The following is a 19,448-nucleotide window of genomic DNA, read 5'->3' on the forward strand; positions in this document are numbered from 1 at the left end:
GCTGCTGCCCTTTAAGTGTAATCTTCTTTCAGTAGAATATAAGTACTTTGAAGGCAGGAGCCATTTTGCTTCCTTATATTTGTACCCCTACCACTTATTACAGTGCCTGGCACATAGTAAGCACTTAATGTTTTATCATTAATTCAGGTTCTCTTCAGTTTGTACACCTTCTCCACTCTCTCCTGAAAATAATCTATAGGGAGACTGACAAATGTGTAAGGGTCCTTTAGAACTTTTGAGGCTGTGTTGACAGCAACAGAATAAATGGGATATCTTCTACTTAATCTTACTATGAGAACAGATCACTTTTTTTCTGGGTGAATATTTCTTTGATATTATTTTACATGGCTTCTTATATACACTTTCTTACTGGTTAATAAGCTCCCTTATACTCATGCATACTACCTATCTCTCCTTTTAATCTCCTTTGAATGATCTAAAAATTGAATTATACAGAGATTATATTATTTCATGACTCACAATCATATACTATCAATGCAGAACATTTGTTTTAGGGAAAACTTGAAATAAGGCAAGTTCTTAATGCTTATTCAGTCCATTTTCTTTGTTCCCAGTCAATTCAGGGTCCATTTACCTCACTGTCCATTTAATTAATTACTTGTCATAGACTGGATAAAAAATTTTCATCAATTCCTTGTTTTTTCCTTTGTATTTAGATAGGTGAGACTCTTTCTGAGTGAATGTGTTCCACATTTAAGAGACTTTACAATGGACCAGACCAATATATAATCAAGACAATGTGATAAACACAAGGCAGCATATGGAGGATCTGAACATCTATAGGAAATTCTCTTTACACATCTTCCATTACAGCATTAAAAAGTTTGGCAACTACATGTCCCTCTGTTTTCTGTTATTATAAAGTTATCATTGTTGCTATGTATTTCAAGAAATCTTAAAATAATGAATGGAAAATATATTAATGGAATACAGCTGTTAAAGGCAGACTAATTTTTTTTAAAATACTATTAAACCAAATGAGTTTTTACAAAAAGTTTTCAACAAGAGAAATCTTGCACTTTCTACACTTTTCAGTCAATAATGTAACTATAAAGATTAAAGAATTGGTGTTATGAAATGTCAGTTGCAGAAGCATGCCAGTTCCCTTTTCATACCATCACCAAGGATGCCCTTATTGCTATCTATTATTCAAGATTTTTACAGAGCTAAGAATGTTAGGCAGATGTATAAACATTTACTGATATTTTCACAATTGCCTTTCTGTATATAAACGACAACATTTTTCTTCTCAATGCCTTTTTTTTTTTTTTTTTTTTTTTTGGTATATCATTGCCATTTCCTAATGATTCGTTTTTACATACTAGATTAGAATCTCTCCTTGTATAAAATAGTATTAGGAAACACAAATCAATACATAGCCACGCCTAAACTGCCTTACTTTATCCTCAGAATCTATCTTTTTCTATCAAGAAAGAAGTGTGCTTCTTCCCAAGTTCCCCTGAATGGCAACCTGAATCAATTGGTTTTGAAACTGTGTGACATGTTTCACATGTATTAGATTACTTGCCATCTAGGGAAAAGGTTGGGAGGAAAAAAAAAAAATTGGGGATACAAGGTTTTACACAGGTGAATGCTGAAAACTATCTACATATTTTTTGAAAATTAAAATAAATGCTACCATAATTAAATAAGTAAATAGAATAGGTCCCATAAAACAAAAACAAATTTATGTAATTGGAGACAAAGCATTTTAGAGAGAAGTGCTTTTTTAAAATCAGAAAATAGTCTCCCAATGTAATTTTAAGCCTAGTTTTCTTAGCTGATAATCAAAGTGATTAAAAAAAAAAAAATGTACAGTGTCCTTTGACTTTGCCTTACTCCAGTCGTGTGACCCATTCTTCTAATTCTGCTTGCTCTGTATCACACCAGTTTACACAAGACTTCTTGCACTAAAGATATACTTTTGTAAATATGGAATTATTCCACAGCCCCAAAGCCTCCTAGATTACTTTTTGACTTCTGTCCCAGGCAAGATTTTGTTGAAGTCCTCACACTCAGTTCTAAGACAGTGCAGCCAGGACTCCTCAAATTTGTTCCATAAAACACCAATCCTTTTTTGTGTGGTACCTTTCCCCACTGGAATGTAATGGTCTATATGCCCTTGAACAATTCCTTCAACTTAATCCTTGGTCTTGATCCTTAAGTTTCCTATTTCCATATTATAGTTACAATCCTATTCCAAAATATTAATATCCTTTTTGAAATCAAAAGCAATTCCATTAATAAATATACAGTGCTCTGGAAACAAAAAGAATGGGGGAGAGAATCCTAAACTAACCTTATTATTAGCAATTTAAACCAGTTGGTCATGTGATAAAATTAATTATGGAAAATAAATAAATTCTTTAGAATCCACAAAAAAGACATTAACTACCTTAAATTTAGGCACAAATCTTGAAAATTCTTGATGCCAGTTATTGAGTGTAGAAGCAGGGGAAATGATTAAGAAAGGTCCCCAAATGCTCTCTCTCTGCAAGAACAACAAAAGACTCATTCAATTTAATAGAGAATTATGATAAATGAGAATAGCTCCACAGTATTAAGTATAGATTGTAACAAAATGTTTCAACAGGATTTCAAAAATGCTAGTCAACAGGATTTCTTTTAAGTACTGTTCCAAAAACATGTTGTTTAGTTAGATTACAAATTGTCTAATATGGCCTTGTAACAAAATCCATTTAATTTTTATAGCCTTAATTAGCAGAAAATAACATAGTTAACATACTTTGCTACAAAGCCATTCAGTTCAAATATAATACAGTGAGAAAAGACTGACTTCACAACCTAATAGTACTTTTGATTTTAGCCAAGATCTTATGATTGTAATATCTAAAAATCCATCTTATTATAAATTTCAAAATAATGGAATATTAATTAACCATTAAGATGACAAGTCAAAAATATGGGATATTGTATGAAGTAATGAAAAAAATAAAACCAGAAGAACTGCATATCTCATGATTAGAACATGTTTATATAGAACTGTTTAAAACATGGGATATAAGAAAACTGGTCAATGCAATAAACAATCAATGTTACTACCATGCAATACAAGTTAAAGGGCTCTTCTTTTCTGTTAATTATTGAAAAACTAATTGTTTTCAGAAATATAGCTTGTTTGAAGGGATCAAGCTGTTTATAGGGAATTGTATAATTTAATCAAAATGAAATGTATCAATATGTTTTATTGAAAAATAGAGGGTAGTAGGAATTCATATACAAGGAACAGCAGTGTGTATGAACAAAGACACAAGAGATTAAAAACAGAGGATGCATTCAGGGTCAGGAATATTAGTCCAGTTGGATGGGAGCATAAAGCAGATAGAAAGAAGCAATAAGATAAAGAAACTGAGGTCACCTACTTCAGCAAGATGTGCCAAGAGGGCAATGCTTTGCACTGTTTTACCAAGGCCCATCTCATCAGCCAGAATTCCATTAATGCCCTGAAAAGACAACAATAACAAAAACCCAACACAGAGTCACTATTTTCCTAGGCAATCTACACTAACATTTAAGATATTACAAAAGTTAACTTAGCCAAGATGCAATGTCCCATGGGAATGTGTATAGGAATAACCACTCCTAGCATGTATTTATACAGCTATAACTGAATACCAGAGTATATGAGATTTAGTATATTCACCAAATCTTTACTCATTTATCTAATATGAGCAAATGAGCATAAAGTTGTGTTTACTACACCCACACAAAATGGATGAAAACAAACATCTTAAATAAACCTCTCAAGTAGAACACAGCTTGTACGAGATCCATTTTCATAAAGTCAGATATAATTTTAGGGGATTAGCTACCACTGTTTCTTGTAAAATTAAAAGACAAAAATATTTGTAAAAGGCTTTAAATCTAAAATAGTTTCCTCGTGCTCACTTCTCAATCACCTGGGTCAATGACTGACTTTAAGAAAGCAGGTACAAAGGGTGCCACAGCTCTTAAATTCACCTGCTCATACAGATTGGCCAACCAATTCATGCCTTTCAGTTGATAGCCTTTCAATTTGCCATTAAAAATTGTGGGCTGTGGAATATCCTCCCCAGCTCGAATTGATGGGTTTGCCAGGCTATAACTCTCCCCAAATCCAGTGCCTGATTTATTTGCAGCCCGTAAGGCTGCTGCCCGGCTCTCTTTTGCATCTTCGTCAAATGACCTTGTCTGGAAAATAAAAAAAATTAAAAATAGGTAAAAATGCTAGCAAAAGTCTTAAAGTAATAACAGTACTCCATGAAGTACTGAGAAAATCACAATGAAAATATAATTTTAAAATCCTATATAAACTGAACGTCTACCTCAACATTACTTGTTATACTTAATTATACTTGTTATACTTAATAATTTGGTAAAATAGTTAAGAACCCAAATAAAGGGTTCTTAACTGGAGGAGGGGTGGGAGGCCTATGAACTTGATAACTTCATTTCATTATCTTTGGTTTCATCTGTAATCCTGTATAGCTTACCATGTCAAAACATTATTCTGAGACAGGATCCATAAGCATGATCTAATTTGCCAAAAGATTCATGAAACAAAAGTTAAAAACTCATGAACTAATAAATCTTAGAAGCCAAAGAGAGTTCATTTACCTAAACAACAGAAAGTCATCATCATCATAATATAATCCTATAACAATTACTTGTAATATAATCATATGACAATCTAGGATACTAAAAGAAAAATTCCAGCATGGAATTTTAAAGTATCTTTCTTCTCTCTTAATTTGACTTCAGTATTTCCAAGAAAAATTTGTAGTATTATGTCACCATCACACAGTAAGAGTGGTGTCTCATGAGAAACAACTCTATTTTGTACAGAGAAAACTAAAGCACAAAGTAATTTAATAAGAATCAGGACAACCAAAAAAAACCTGAATCACCCTAATGCTCTTTTGACAACCAAATCTGCTTTAATGCAGGGATTCTTAACTTGTTGGTGTCATGGACCCTTTGGCAGTTTTCTCTTTTAGACTGTTAAAAAAAAATTAATAATGAAAGGAAATGTAAAATTTGAGTTAGTGATGAGTGTGAATAAAAAAATTTCCTCCCCCACCAAGCCCAGGGACCCTCTTACTCTAATGAACTGAACCATAGTGAATTGCTTTCTACATTAATATGATGGGACAAAAAAACGGAAAACAGGACTAACTTCAATAAAGACACCCCCACAACTTGACCATGGGGTTACCTTTTCTTTTGCTGTCCTACTTTCTTAATTTTCCAAAAGAAAATAGTGAACTTGACTGAGATAGGTTAAAGAAGATGTTTAGAATCTTTCATAGAAAATGTGACCAACAGATGCTCAGTTACAAAGTTCTCTGGTGGGTCGTTTTGTTTTGTTTTTTTTTTTAACCTATAAGACTCACCCGAGCTTGGTGAATCTGGTAAGCATCTTCAGCATTTTTCAGGGCTTGGGCTTTGTAGTAGTTGCTATCTAAAAGTAAAAACCCATACAACATTTTTAAAAGTAGATTACTTTTTAAAAAAGCATTCATACAAACACACATGCCCTGATGTTTCTAATATGTGCCAACTCCTGTCAAATAGTATAGCCACTTCATAAACCAGAACTGAAAATACTCCTGGAGAACATTAATTCAATGCTTCCACTGGAAAAAGATGAAGAAAAACAATGACTAAGCAAGTAAGTTTCTTAACTAAGGCCCCAGAATTAGTGGCAGGGCTGACATCCAGGTCTAGTGACTTCCAATTCTATACTATTTCTATAATACACTGAGCCAGGACTTCTCAAGCTTTTCCCACTTGCTGGACCACCTTATTTGCTCCACAAAATTTTATGTGACTCTGAGTGTTTTAAAAAATCAAATATTTATAGACAATAACCCAAAATTTTACAACCCCCACATGCCACCCAATATAGCACCATGACGCACAGTTGAAGAAGTTTTGCACTAGGCCACTATCCTAACTTTCTATAGTTCCAGGCACAGGTCTCACCATAATCCTCTTGGGTGATGTTAACTACGACCCCTCCACCAATGTCTATTTGTCTCTGTGTGCTACTGTCCTCCAGTTTTCGCAAGATCTCTTCCTGTATTCCATCATGTCCCATATCTCGTTTGCGACTCATAAAGTGGGCATACAATTCTGTCTGGGTGATGAGGAAGTTTAATTTACGTTGTTGCCTTTTAGCCTAATTAAAAAAAAAAAAAATTAAACAAACAAAAGATACTTAGTTTAGTTTTCACTTGGATATCTCAAAACTAGTAATAAGAAAACATCAAAGCTTAGATTATTTAATTTTTCATGGTGTATCTTTAAGTCCAGTCAAACATACATGCAAAACTGTTGAAATCCATAATTCTAATTTTTAATTCTAGAGTTACAAGAATTGCCTTTGCTCAGAAGTGTAAAGAATCCTAAATTTGCCTTTTTTTAAAAAGTGCAATATAACCTTTTCATTCATCAATGAGGCTTTTGTCTGAAATGCTTATCTTACTTTTTGCTTATGATACTTATTAATACTATTATTACTATGAATTAAAAAAATACAAAAGCAAGAATTCCTGCCCCATCACTCAACTTGAAGGTATCAATGGACTTTCCAAGAGATTATCTCATTGAATATACCCATTGTATAAATGAGAAAACTGAGACCCAAAAGGTATGCCTAAGGACATAAAATTTAAAAATGAAATAGCCAAGGCTAGGTCTCAGACACATGTGCTAACAACTATGCACTTAATAGTGATTATTAAAACAAATATAAAAAGAAACCAAAGTCTACATCACAAATACCAACACAGCTGGTTTACGTGTGTTTCATACAACACATTTTAAGCAGACACCATGATTTTGTCAACAAGAAGAACCTTTGAGTAGGACCTCACTCCACCAAGTTAACATAGTCTGACCTATTACATAAGTACTAGGGAAATGCCCAAAGCATGAAAAATTAAGTCACAAAGCTAGTTAAGTGTCAAAATTAAGATTTAAACCCATAGATAAAGAAGTTGCCATTCTGCCATTCTGTCAACTGAGCCATTTTAGCTGTAACATTCAATTCTGAAGAGCATTAATCACAGTAATTTTTATGATAAAACAACAGAGATGTGCAAGAATTCTGAATCTCAATGACAAGACTTAATTCTAAGGGCAATAGCTTTCTCAAAGAAACAGGATTCTTTTTGAAGCTGAGACTCTCCAGCATTACCTAAAAAAACTCAAAACAATGCCTGTAAAAATGGTTAATTTGGGCAATCTAAATCCAATCTGCTATGAACTCACTAAGAACAATCAAGACCAGCTTAGTAAAAAAAAAAAAAAAAAAAAAAAAAAAAAAAAAAGTTTTTCAAGTAGACTAACACAAATTGGAGGACATGATAAGATGAACAGAATGGAAAATAAGACTGAAATAAAAAATTAAACATCAGAATTGAAGAATATCTTGGTGTTTATTATAGGATGACCACTGCTGCAACACTAAAGTGTTTGGGTGAGTTGAACTTTTCACAATGAAAGCATATGAAAATAACTTCTTCCTATACCTTTATCAAGAAAGCATACTCCCTGAATAAGTGAAAAAAATCATAAGTTTATTAAGGTAACAATAAATACCTATCAAAAATAGCTATGTTTGAATTTTAAGGGAAAAAAGACTTTAGGTCAAAGATAAATGCTATTTCTACAAATTTTCAATGCAAATGTAAGGACAATTGGGAGAAATGTCACAATCTACACTGTGTCAAGGCTTTGAAGTTGCACTGCGAAATTTAAAATATCTCTTGAAGTTCCAAATGGGCAGCAATTGTGACACATGAAAACTGGATGCTCACACCAGAGAATGTCTCAAGGTTCTCTATTCATACTTTCCTAGTCCATCCCTTCTTTCTCTTTACTAGCTATATCCATACTTCTGCTACCTACTCTACTATTAAGTATACACATAGCACCACATGTATATCCCAATCCAATTCTGCTAGCTATAGACTTAGGAAATGTGTAGCCTACAGAATGAACAACACAGATAGCTAGGGGAGACAAAAGACACCTGATTTGTTCTGGCACTTTGCCTGTCTACTAGATCCAAATAGCAACTGACAGCACTATAACATTCAATCAAGCCAATTCCCCATCTAGATTGTAAGCATGAGGGTCGTGGTAAAGGAAACATAAAGATTAAAAGGAATAGCCTAATTAAAGCACAAAAACATTTAAGTGGACTTTATCTTGCAACATATCCCTATAATCACATTTACTAAAATCTAAAGAAAAATCATGCTTCTTACAAAGGAAAATTTGATAATATGCCAAGTTCAATTTAGAATCAATGAAATAAATGAGCAATCGTGACCTAGTAGTACAAAGAGAGCTTGCTAAGATTTGTGTCTTCATCCTACCTCCCTCATCTCTTCATCCAGCTTACGCTGCTCCAAGGCTTCCTTCTCAGCACGTTTACGGTGCTCCTTCTCCACCTTTTCATACTTCTTCCAGTACAAAAGCATTTCCTTTGTGAGGCGGCGAGCTCGGGGTAGGGTCTCCTTACAGTTCTTCTGAGCTTGGATGGCAGCCCGTCGTACTTCCCTCATACATTGGTGAGCAAGCTGCAAAAGACAGAAAGAATCAAAATAACAGAAAAATCAAAATACTACACATCTGTTCTCCCTGTATAATAAACATCGATACTAGTGAAATCATAAATATTGTATCCATATTCATTATAAATAACATCACTTAAATACTAGCATATTCATTTTGCATTGCTTCATTATCAAACAAGACACTCTGGAATACCAAAAAAAAAAAAAAAAAAAAAAGTAGAATTTAAGCACCCAATAGACAGTGTAAAACAGTGCCATAGGCATGGCAGTCAAATCTAAGAAAGGAAATGTAGAAGAGGAAAATGGTAAATAAAGAATATAGAGAAAAGCAACCATCAATCCATCAACAAGCACTTATCAAGTACCTATACAAATCCAAGTTCTTAGGTATTAGACCTGGGGATACAAGCACTAAGGACAAAACTATGACGATGCAAATGATATTATATAAACACTAAAAATAAGATAGTTACATACAAGGCAATTTGGGAGAGGGAGATAATCACTTTAGCAACAACATACAGAATAGAACCGAACAAAAAAAACTTTCCATAGTGGGAAATGAATTAGACTATTGCTACAATCTAGATGAGAAACGATGAGGACATGAATTAAGATTGTATGACGAGAGAAAAAGGATTGGGTTTATAGAGTTACAGTAAGATTTAGCAATTAAAAGGATATGCAGAGTAAGGAAGGATGAGTAGTCAAAGATAATGCCTATAAATTATGAAAATGGGAGAATGGGAGAACAGTAGTACCTTCCAGAGAAACTTAAAGTTTAGAAAAGCAGAATTTTGGGGAAAGACATTAAAATCTGTTTTATATATATTTTAAATGACTTCAGGACATTTAGTTTGAAATGTTTAAAAGTAAATCAGTAATTCTTCTGCAGAAATATAATTAAATTCCTAGAAACTGATGAGGAGAAAGAAAAGAACAAGTATCAGTGGTGTCTTGTCTTCATCCCAAATAAAACTTTTTAAAGATGCCACTATGGGCAGCAAGGTGGCACAGTGGATAGAGCATTAGCCCTGAAGTTAGGAGACCTTGAGTTCAAATCTGGCTTCAGACACTTAACTTTCCTAGCTGTGTGATGCTGGACAAGTCACTTAAACCCCAATTGCCTTAACCCCCCCAAAAAAAGCCATTATGTTAAGAGCAGGTCTCAAGTGACTGTCCCTCCTTACCCCCACACCTCCCTTCCCAACAATCTACTCATCTTCTGAGAATGAGGCCTTTTCTCAGTCAAAGAGGGCCAATGAAGTATTATAAGGAGAGTGAAAAGGTAAAAGATCTTCAGGAACAGAAAGGATACCCTGAATTCAAAGGGTGGAAAGCATAGTCAAACAAGGAGGACAGAAATAAAAACAGCAATATCACAAAAAAACCAGAGAAAGTATCTAGAAAAGTGGTCAATAGAATCAAATATAAAAGAGAAGACAAGAGGAAAAGGAGAAATGAGATTTACTTAAGAGGTCCCTGGTAATTTTAGAGAGGAGAGGTTTGAGTGATAGTGACATGACAGGAAGTTGAGATTTTTCTAGGAAAGAGAAAGGGAGGAAACAGAGGATGATAGTTTGGGAGTATCTGCTGAAGACTTTTTTAAGGAAGGGAGAGACAGGTAAGTGGGTAGAGATTGACGATTATAGAAAATGAATGAGTTAACAAATTATTAAGTGCCTCCTATATTCCCCAAGAATATATAAACCAGAGACATAAATACAAAAGAGAACAGTTGATAAAGGCAGTCGTCTGCTGAAAAAGACAGAAGACGGTGGAATAAAGGACTCCTGAAAGGGCTTGGCCTGCCAAGAAGAGGTTATCAGAGACTAGAGAAAACAAAGAGATCATGGAGGATGTTATCAAGGGGTTTGATGAAGAGAGCTAAACACAAATGGTCTTAATTTTCTCAACAAACTGAGAATGGGAAGAGAAAGTTTTGGGAAGCCTAAAGAAAAAAAGAGAAAAAAATGGAATGGATTCTTTGGGGAGTAATAGAAGGAATCGTTTAGAAGGAATAAGAGGATGGCCTTGCTGTTGAGAGGGTTCAGTTGAAATCGGATAATATATATATAAAATTTGCATGATTGTGATTTCTAGCAGCTCCCTTCACCAACATGCTAGTATAAATTTAAGCAGTTGATGGAAATAATTCAGAGCAAAACTTTGTCAGGTAATGAATGAATAGCAATAGTTCTGAGAAGAAAAGATTTCTAAAGGAACAGACAACATGGAGCTGAGTTGATTATCGATAAAGGATGAGATTGGAGAAAGAGAAAGAGAAACGTCAAGTCACAAACAGGGTTATTATTGCTGAACTGAGGCATAAAACTGAAACTTAAGACTAGATAGTACTAGACAGTACTGACTCAAGAACAATGATCACTAATAATCAACTGATGGAAAATTATTATAATTTTGTTTGGAAATAAAAATGTTCATTCTAATTTTTTTTTTGCCTTATTGATAATAAAAAATGTACTCTATCAATTGATGCAGATTGGTTCTCTGAAATACTAGTTTAAAACATTATAGAAAAGTTTGCTGATCTGAACTGAATCTTTTAATGTCCCTTTTGAACAGAGAAGCGAGCTGAACAATGCTAAAGAAACCAAAAAGGTTGCTGATCCTTGTACTAGAGCCAAACCTTTAACTAAAACCTAAAAATTGTCCCACTGACCAAAATTCCAAGAAAACCTTATTTACCAATTGGAAGACACATTTGGTAGATTCATATAAAGAATCTAAGTTATAATATATGTAGAGCCTGAAAAGGGAAAGGAAAAAAAAAAAAGACTGATTTCTTTTCCCTTTATCCTCAAATCCCATGTGTGCCTTTTAGTTAAAGCTTTGGCTCTAGTATAAGGATCAGCAATCCTTTTGGTTTCTTTAGCATTGTTCAGTTTGCTGAATAAGTTAATCAGCAAAAAGACAACAGAACCAAGGAGAGATAGAGAGGATAGATCAAGAGGATAAAATTGTAATCATAATAATAAAACATGCCAAAAGAATAAAAACTCAAGCTTACCTTTCGGCTATTAGTAAGAAATAAGTTACGGGCTGAAGCTTTCTGCTTGTTGGCCTAAAAATTAAATGAAAAACACATCACTTAGGATCAACTTTTTCCCAGATGATATAGTCAGGCAATGAAGTTATTATTCAATTTAAAAAATGGTCTTACAAAACAAAAAATAAAGTAGCTAATCCCCAAAGACTTCTTATTGAAATTGATAGAGGAGCTCCAATTTCATCATCACACTTGAAGCTATTAATAAACATTAAGCTACTATCAAGATAAGAAAGGCCAGAATTTTAGTTGTTTTTTTAAAAAATCAAGCCTTTGGTAGATTCATATAAAGAATCTAAGTTATAATATATGTAGAGCCTGAAAAAGGAAAGGAAAAAAAAAAAAAGACTGATTTATTTTCCCTTTATCCTCAAATCCCATGTGTGCCTTTTTTTCTAATCTCAATCAGAACCCACTCTCTTCAAATCTATTCTGTAAGGAAATGCTGGGGACAAATTTGCTAGAACTATTCATTCAGTGCTGCCTTGGGTTTGTAGTTTGTGGCCAATCCCATTCAATGCTTGCCATCATGTAAGTTAAAATTAGCCTATGATGAGCTAGTAATGTGGCTTGTCAGTTTAGCATTCCTTTCCTACCTTGTGGATTGTCTTAAAGTTCTCCGGCCTCATCTTCACCACAAACAACCCCCCTCAAGTGAGAAATCTTACCAGTCTCACATTAAGGTTTGATTTCATATAGTGTATGGAAGAACAAAAGAAAAAAAGAGTAAAAAAGAATGGCATATGTAAGTCACTGTACAGCTGTCCTCACATATCTAGAAATGCCAAGAAGAGAATACAACTTGGAGACCCTTAAAGACCATTCTCACCCATTTATTTAGGGATGTTTGACTTCTTTTAAAATGGTAATTGTTCCTTTCAAATTCTTTATTACCCTCTCTTAAGCATCACTGTTTTGATTTTTTAACATTCTTCTATCTTTATTTGTCATTGTTCAAGACCATCAAAATATTTTCAAGTCCTCTACAAAAATCATCACCTGGCTTTCTCCCTGTTCCTTTGGCATCACTGTCAAGATGCTGTCAAAATCTCATTTTTTCCTTAAAGTGTCTACATACAGTCAATATATCACTTAGGTCTTCTTTCCCATTAAAGAAAGGCAAGCCACACATGAGAGTAAATATTAAACCTCTTCAGTCTCAAACCTAAAAAGAAGAGCTGATAATTCTTCCACAATTTTTTCAATTTATAAAATAAAATTTCCCCTTCCTTGTGAGGAAATCTGATTTTCTTGTCTTTTTCTGCTAATTTAACACTAATTTAACAAATTTTCACTTGTCTCATCTCATGGTTGGAGGTTAAGATCACTCACCTTTGGTAGCTCCTTTTTCACAATGCTAAGCCATACTTTCCGACGACGAGCATTCAGCTGCTCAATGGATAAGTGTTTCTTCTTAGAGCCAGGGAGAGGAGCATCATGGGAGAACTTGGCAAAGACTTTGGTTTGGTGATGATGGCGCCGTGGAGATTCCTCAGAAGAAAGTTCTTCATCCCGTCGTCTCTTTTTCTTCACTTTTTTCAACTTAGCTATAAAGGGGACACATTGTTATAAAGCTTTGGTTTTTTTTCTCTTTTACTTACACACAGGTAAGAAATCCAAAGCAATATTTTTTCATCTGACGGAGGTTTCAAGCTCTTTTCCAACTGTGACTAATATTTGTATTCACACTCAAACTCATAGTCATTCCAAGAGGAAGAACTTAGTAACCTAGAAAATAAATTTCTTCTGCCCTCTGTTTAAGTGAATAAAAAATACAGACTACAGAATATTGTTTAAGTGAATTAAAAAAAAAAAGGAAGCTTAAAGAATATTAATTTCAAATCAGTCAGTCATCAGGAAAGAGGATTTATTCAACCTGGTGGGAACATCGGGTGAATAACAGGAACTGACAGCCATAAGAGGGGAAAAAAAGATCTGACTGGCAATAAATCAAAACTTCAGTAGAACACTTAAGAGTTAGAAACAAAAGTGTGTGAAGTGGAAAAACGATGAGGAAAAGTCAAGGAGAAAAACAAGAGGCATGTGGAAAAGAATAAAGAGGGGAAGATGTCTGAAAATAGCCTTCATATTTAGAGTTCAGACTTTTAGTGAAATGAAATCTGCTTCACATAGATAGTTCATAACCTTCTCTTCCTGTTTCCTTCCAGATTTCCAGCTGCTAAGGGTTCAATTAAGAAAGGAAACCACATTTCCTGGCAAAAACACAACCACAACATTCCCAATGAGAATCATCAGATGGTAATCATTTAAGTCTTTTTATTATTTCTTTGCATTCTTTATTTCATGTTACAATAGTTATCACTATACAGTTATCCTTTCCACATTACAACTTTCCCCATAGGATTTTGATATGTTGTGGTCTGGCATAAGAAATTAAATTCCTCAAATGTTGGACATAGAGTTTTCTAATATCACAACATAAAATAACTATGCATATTTTGTAAACTACTCACATAGAAGACTAAAAACTAATATATGAGAACATTTTCAACACATTTATGATGTTTAAAACTGAACTAAACCACAGAACAAGATTAGAAGGTCAAACACAAAGAGTACAAGATGAAAATGAGAAAATGAATATGGATACTTGCCTTTCAATTTTTTTTCCTCTTTGAATTTCTTTTTCTTGGGTCCAAGTACATGCCGCTGCTGCTCATAAAAAGGGTCATATGTGGAAAGTAGTCCTGCACTGTAGTACTGGTATTGTTGCAACTGAAAAAAGATAGAGAGATAGATTTGGCTTTTCTCTCAACACAATTAAACCTTTAGTTTAAACAGCTAAGTTTAAAAAAGTACAAATTCTTCAATATAGAATGCTATCAAAGTAATGCTTAAAATCTTCAAGACAACTGTCTTCTACTGTCATTTTTAGTAACTCAATAATCCCATAATTTACATAAATATGAAGAAAGAAAATAAGTTTACAGCAAAATGCTAGAAACAGTTTAGAAGAGGAAAATTCTTAATGCTGCTGCTTCAGAAATGTTTGGTTTAGTCCTGGGGCTTCAGTGTGAGAACTATAGCTTATTTGTTTAGAGATCTTTTCTTTCTTAGTATCAGGAATGTTAACAGGAGAAATGTTAAGGGCTGTTAAGGGATCACTTAACTTGTCTTTTTGAGATGTCATATTTTCCAGAAACACTAGACCTGAAGCATGAAAGAGGTTCTGAATTTGTCAGGGATGAATCCAACCCTTCCCCCATCTCCCTTTGATTGACATGATTTATTGCTGGCATCCCAAATTGGACCCTATGTGTCCTTGGGAGTCCATACAAGTGCCAGACAGTCTGTACGAGGTTTGTATAGCTGGGACCTTGTAGATAAGGAGACCATTACATCTTGACGATCTAGCAATTCCCAAGGGAAAAGAATGTGGTTTTTGCAGTTGCCTTGATGCTCTTCTTTTTGGGGAGGGGGGCCTTGAACTTTTCCCACCTTTTATTGTACCTTTCCCCTATGCCATGCTCTCTTCATGTGGAGATTCTGGTTTCTCCTCCTTCCTTTGTCCTGCTGTCATAAACATGCAACTTCAAGTCTTAAAAGCTACTTTTAACAAGGTTAGATCAGCTAAGTATTAAATAATGACATGCTTCTACAGAATCTCTGTTAATAGATAACGACTAATTTTTTCTTACTGGATATAGTGCAGAAATATTCCTTTAATCAATGAAATGATTGTCACATGTAATTTGCTTTTTGTATTGTTTTTTTTTCCTCCAAAGGCTATATTTATCCTAATAAGCTATTCATGGTTAGAGACTCAGACTCAAGGAATAGCAAGCTAATTTGCCACAAAACACATTTTCTATTTAGCAAATAATCAATAAGGAAAAACTTTTTTATTTCAAAAACTAAGAGCCTCAGGACAGAACACAATTTCCAAACTTACTTTGGAAATAGCATTTTACAACGAGAATAGCCAAAGCTTGAAGCACAATGGATAGATTAAAACACCTCTCTAACACCTTTGTAGACTTCAATGGGTTTTTCAATGTTCTCTGAACTTTTTGATGGAGCTACCACTTGACTAATTTTGAATATACTGTTTAGATCACCATTTCTGGGTTACTGGTGAATATATATTAAGCCATTTCTAAAAATATAAAATGTGATCCAGAGTACTGGTATCTTATTCAGTGAGATACTTCATAGCTGGCAAATACATGAAGAAAAAGGAATTGTCTCAAAGGATGGTAACATACTTTGAGATATAATGCTTGAAGTTTTGGGTTTTTAAAAGAAAATAATTTTAAAATATTAAGACAAATAAGACACAATCTAAACCAGATATTGCTTGCTAAGAGCAGAGGATTCTACTTAAATCTCACCTCCTTGTCCTTGCTATACTTATTCTGGTGTAGTTTCTTGTATTTGTGCAACCTCAACATATTGTGGAGCTCCTCTCTGGTGAGGTTGATTTCATCATCCCCATCTTCTTCACTTGGAGAGTCTGTGTCACTAGATTCATCACTGAGCAAAATGCCCTGGAGAGGAGAGAGGGATATGAGTAGGAATGGGAAGTTACTTACATACTGATTACACTCCAAAACTTCCATACACCCCTGAAGAATGGGAAATGTTGGATGTCTTTGTATCCCTGGAAAAATCCCAGAGACTTGCATATACTAGACACTTAATAAATGAATATATATGGATTTTAATTGAGGATTTTATTGCAACCACAAAAATAATTCCAGTTGTTCTGGAAAAAGAAAGCCTTTTCATAAGCTGGCTCCAATCTACCCCTCTAGCACCATACATGTATTACCATCCTTCACATACTCCATTGTCAGCTAAACTAGCTGGCTTACTGCTCCTCATAGGTATCTTGGCTCAGAATCTTTGAACTGACAACTCCACATGCCTAGAATTCATTTTTTCTTCAACTCCATCTCCATCTCTTCAGAATTCTTAGTTTCTTTCAAAGTTCAGCTCAAGTGCCACCTTTGATATTAAGCCTCTCCTCTTCCTTAAGGCTGCTGGAACCTTCCATCATCAAATATTTTTTAATTGTTTTATAAATGTATGTTATCTCCCCTGAATGAATATAAAATCCTTGAAGGAAGAGACAATAGCATTTTTCACTTTGGGCCTCTAGAACTTGGCACAATACCAGAGTCATAGTGGGTCAATAAATAGTTTAATGTTGAAAAGGCCAGCAAATAAATTTTATCAAGACTTTTAACTGCACTGTGAATTGATCCAGTCATTCTGAGAAGCAATTTGTAACTATATAATACATAATAATATGTAATATATATAATGTAATATTATTATAACATAAAAATAATAAAAACAATAATAAATAATAATAAATAAAAATAATTTAAAAAATTTTAAAAAATAAATAAAAATAAGGATTTCCTTCCCTCCCAAAAGAGTAATAAACAGAAAGTCAGAAGAAAATAAATAAGCAAGACAGTTTTGAAATAGAGATTTAATCTGTTAAAAAGTAAGCTGTATATAACGGAAAATCAGTTACAATCCTCTATTTTTTGATCTATATGGAAATGTTACTTTTATTTGATGTTAAGTTAAGCATGGGGGGAAAAAGGAAAAAGAAAAAAAAGTATGATAATTAAACCTCAATGTACCAAGACACTTGAAGGGCAGCAAGAGCACTTGGAATCAGGGACCTGAGCTTTGGAAAAGTAACATGCTTGATCTAGCCCATAATGTCCTTCTTTACAAACTGGAAGGAGGGTTGGAGTCAATGACCTCTACAATCCCTGCCAGCTATAGATCCATGAACCATAAGGCTATTAATATATATTAAATAATGTCAATCACTTGAGCGGGAAGGTATTATATATAATCAAGAAAATATTAATGTAATCTCAGTGACCAGAGAAAAGTAGACTAGCATTTTTCAAACCCCTATTAAAATTTCTTCCTAAATCTAATGCTTGCCTTAAAGAGAATTTATCTTGGAAAATGAATCCAAATGAATAGATCCTATCTTTTAAGCCTTTTAATTCTTTTTTTCCAATGATCAAACTTGGTTATCTTTATTTATAAATGCTGCTTTCCTCTATCATCTCAACCCTTACCTTCAGCCACTTTCTGCTTTTTTTCAGCTTGGAGAAGTTATATAAATTTCCTTTCTCAGATTTTGGCTCTGTGTAAAGAAACACAAAGAACAGCAAAATAAAATAATAAATGGATTTACAAGGACAGTTCTAGATGCAGGAAAGACATTAAGCCACAGACTGACCTGACTGTAGGACTCCATTCAGAGAATATGTATTTAACATTCCAGAATTGCTTGCTCCAGAGGTTTCCCCAAGCAAAGAGTTTGGGGGTTCTTCCTTAACTTGTATTAAGGGATCCCCAGACTGAGGTAACAAAGGGTTATCATCCAGTCCATCTTCACTGTCATCACTGTTAAGAAGACGAAAAAGGCTAAGTCCACAATCAAAGCTGAGAAATGTTAATAATTAGATACTCAGGTAAGGCAAACCACTGACCAGTCTATAGACTGCACACAAGAAATTTTTGTTAAAGTTAGCTGACTGATAGTTTTTATATTAAAATAGGGATTGGACCTGTGATTTCATTGATGTATATAACTCCTGTGTGATGAAGTTCCTTCTACAATGCAGATGAGCACTTTTCCTTCAGCTTAGAATCTTCCTTGCCAAAAATATCGAGATACTGAGTGATCTGCTAGGGTTAACACAGACAGGATGTGTTTGGGGCAGGACTAGAAGAATCTAAATCTTCTAGTCTTCAAGGCCAATTCTCTATCCACTTTACCATTTATTTTACAAATCATAAAGTAGCAATTTTATTACAAATAATGCCATCAATGAGCACCAAAAATGAAAATGCTAAACAAGAAACATGATGATATTGTATCTTTTCAGAAGGAAGCTGAGCAGGAGCCAAGAGGTTAAATGCAATTAGAAGCACAGAAAAGGTTTTCAATGGAATCCTCTCCTGTCTCCCAACCACAGTCAAGATCAGGCCTCTTCTTCAGTCTCTAAAGGATAGCATAAAACAACTGCTTTGCAACTTCAAAAAACATATAAAGATGCTTCTTTCTAACATGTTTTTCTGTCATACATTAACTTTAAAAATACTATTACTTCTCAGAAGTGTCTGGGGGCTTAAAACAAAAAATACATATTTTAAAACACAAGTGATAAACCACAGTCTAAAAGAAAACTAGATATGATGGCAATCCATCCTGACTCAACTAGATAAGCATACCTAGAGATATTCCTGTTGAAGATGGCTGATGTCTGTCGCAAGAACTGGTCCAATCGCAGGGCCCTCTCCAGGTACTGAAGATAGAGGGGCTTAGCCAGCTCTGGGCAGCCGCCATCATCCCCGGCACCCAGCTCCGAGGCCATAGAACAAATTTCTCCTCATGCACAGAGGTCTCTGATCGCACAGCTATTAAATGAAGATAATGAATAAAAGATGAAATATTCTAATTATACAATTCATTCTTTTCTTTTCACATTCACACTATCTCTACTTACCAGGTACTATTTTTTTCCCCTGCAATCAGGCACACCTCATTTTCTTGTTTCATTTTACTGTACTTCACAGATAGTACATTAAAAAAACAAACAAACAAACAAAAAAAAACCTAAAGGTTTGTGACAATCCTGTGTTGAGGAAGTCTACTAGGGCCATTTTTCCAACAGCAGGCACCCACACTGTGTCTGTATCACATTTTGCAATTCTCACAATATTTCAAACTTTTCATCATTATTATATCTGCTGTGGAATATGTG

At 34.1% G+C, this 19,448-nt stretch overlaps 1 protein-coding gene across 1 annotated transcript in view; it reads right to left on the reverse strand.

The window, feature by feature from the left end:
* Window positions 1-19,448, reverse strand: part of INO80 (INO80 complex ATPase subunit) — a 101,256-nt gene that overhangs the window by 58,422 nt on the left and 23,386 nt on the right. The window contains exons 2-14 of the mRNA XM_074289320.1: window positions 18,916-19,101; window positions 17,918-18,084; window positions 17,754-17,821; window positions 16,032-16,187; window positions 14,295-14,415; window positions 13,012-13,226; window positions 11,641-11,694; window positions 8,409-8,612; window positions 6,007-6,202; window positions 5,415-5,482; window positions 4,003-4,212; window positions 3,405-3,485; window positions 2,417-2,512 (exon numbers count right to left, since the gene is read on the reverse strand). Of these exons, the coding sequence (XP_074145421.1) occupies window positions 2,417-2,512; window positions 3,405-3,485; window positions 4,003-4,212; window positions 5,415-5,482; window positions 6,007-6,202; window positions 8,409-8,612; window positions 11,641-11,694; window positions 13,012-13,226; window positions 14,295-14,415; window positions 16,032-16,187; window positions 17,754-17,821; window positions 17,918-18,084; window positions 18,916-19,058 (1,779 nt within the window). The 5' untranslated portion in view covers window positions 19,059-19,101. The remainder of the gene's footprint in view (window positions 1-2,416; window positions 2,513-3,404; window positions 3,486-4,002; window positions 4,213-5,414; window positions 5,483-6,006; window positions 6,203-8,408; window positions 8,613-11,640; window positions 11,695-13,011; window positions 13,227-14,294; window positions 14,416-16,031; window positions 16,188-17,753; window positions 17,822-17,917; window positions 18,085-18,915; window positions 19,102-19,448) is intronic.

The sequence above is a fragment of the Sminthopsis crassicaudata genome, chromosome 2, assembly GCF_048593235.1.
Source record: "Sminthopsis crassicaudata isolate SCR6 chromosome 2, ASM4859323v1, whole genome shotgun sequence".
NCBI classification, from domain to species: Eukaryota; Metazoa; Chordata; class Mammalia; order Dasyuromorphia; family Dasyuridae; genus Sminthopsis; species Sminthopsis crassicaudata.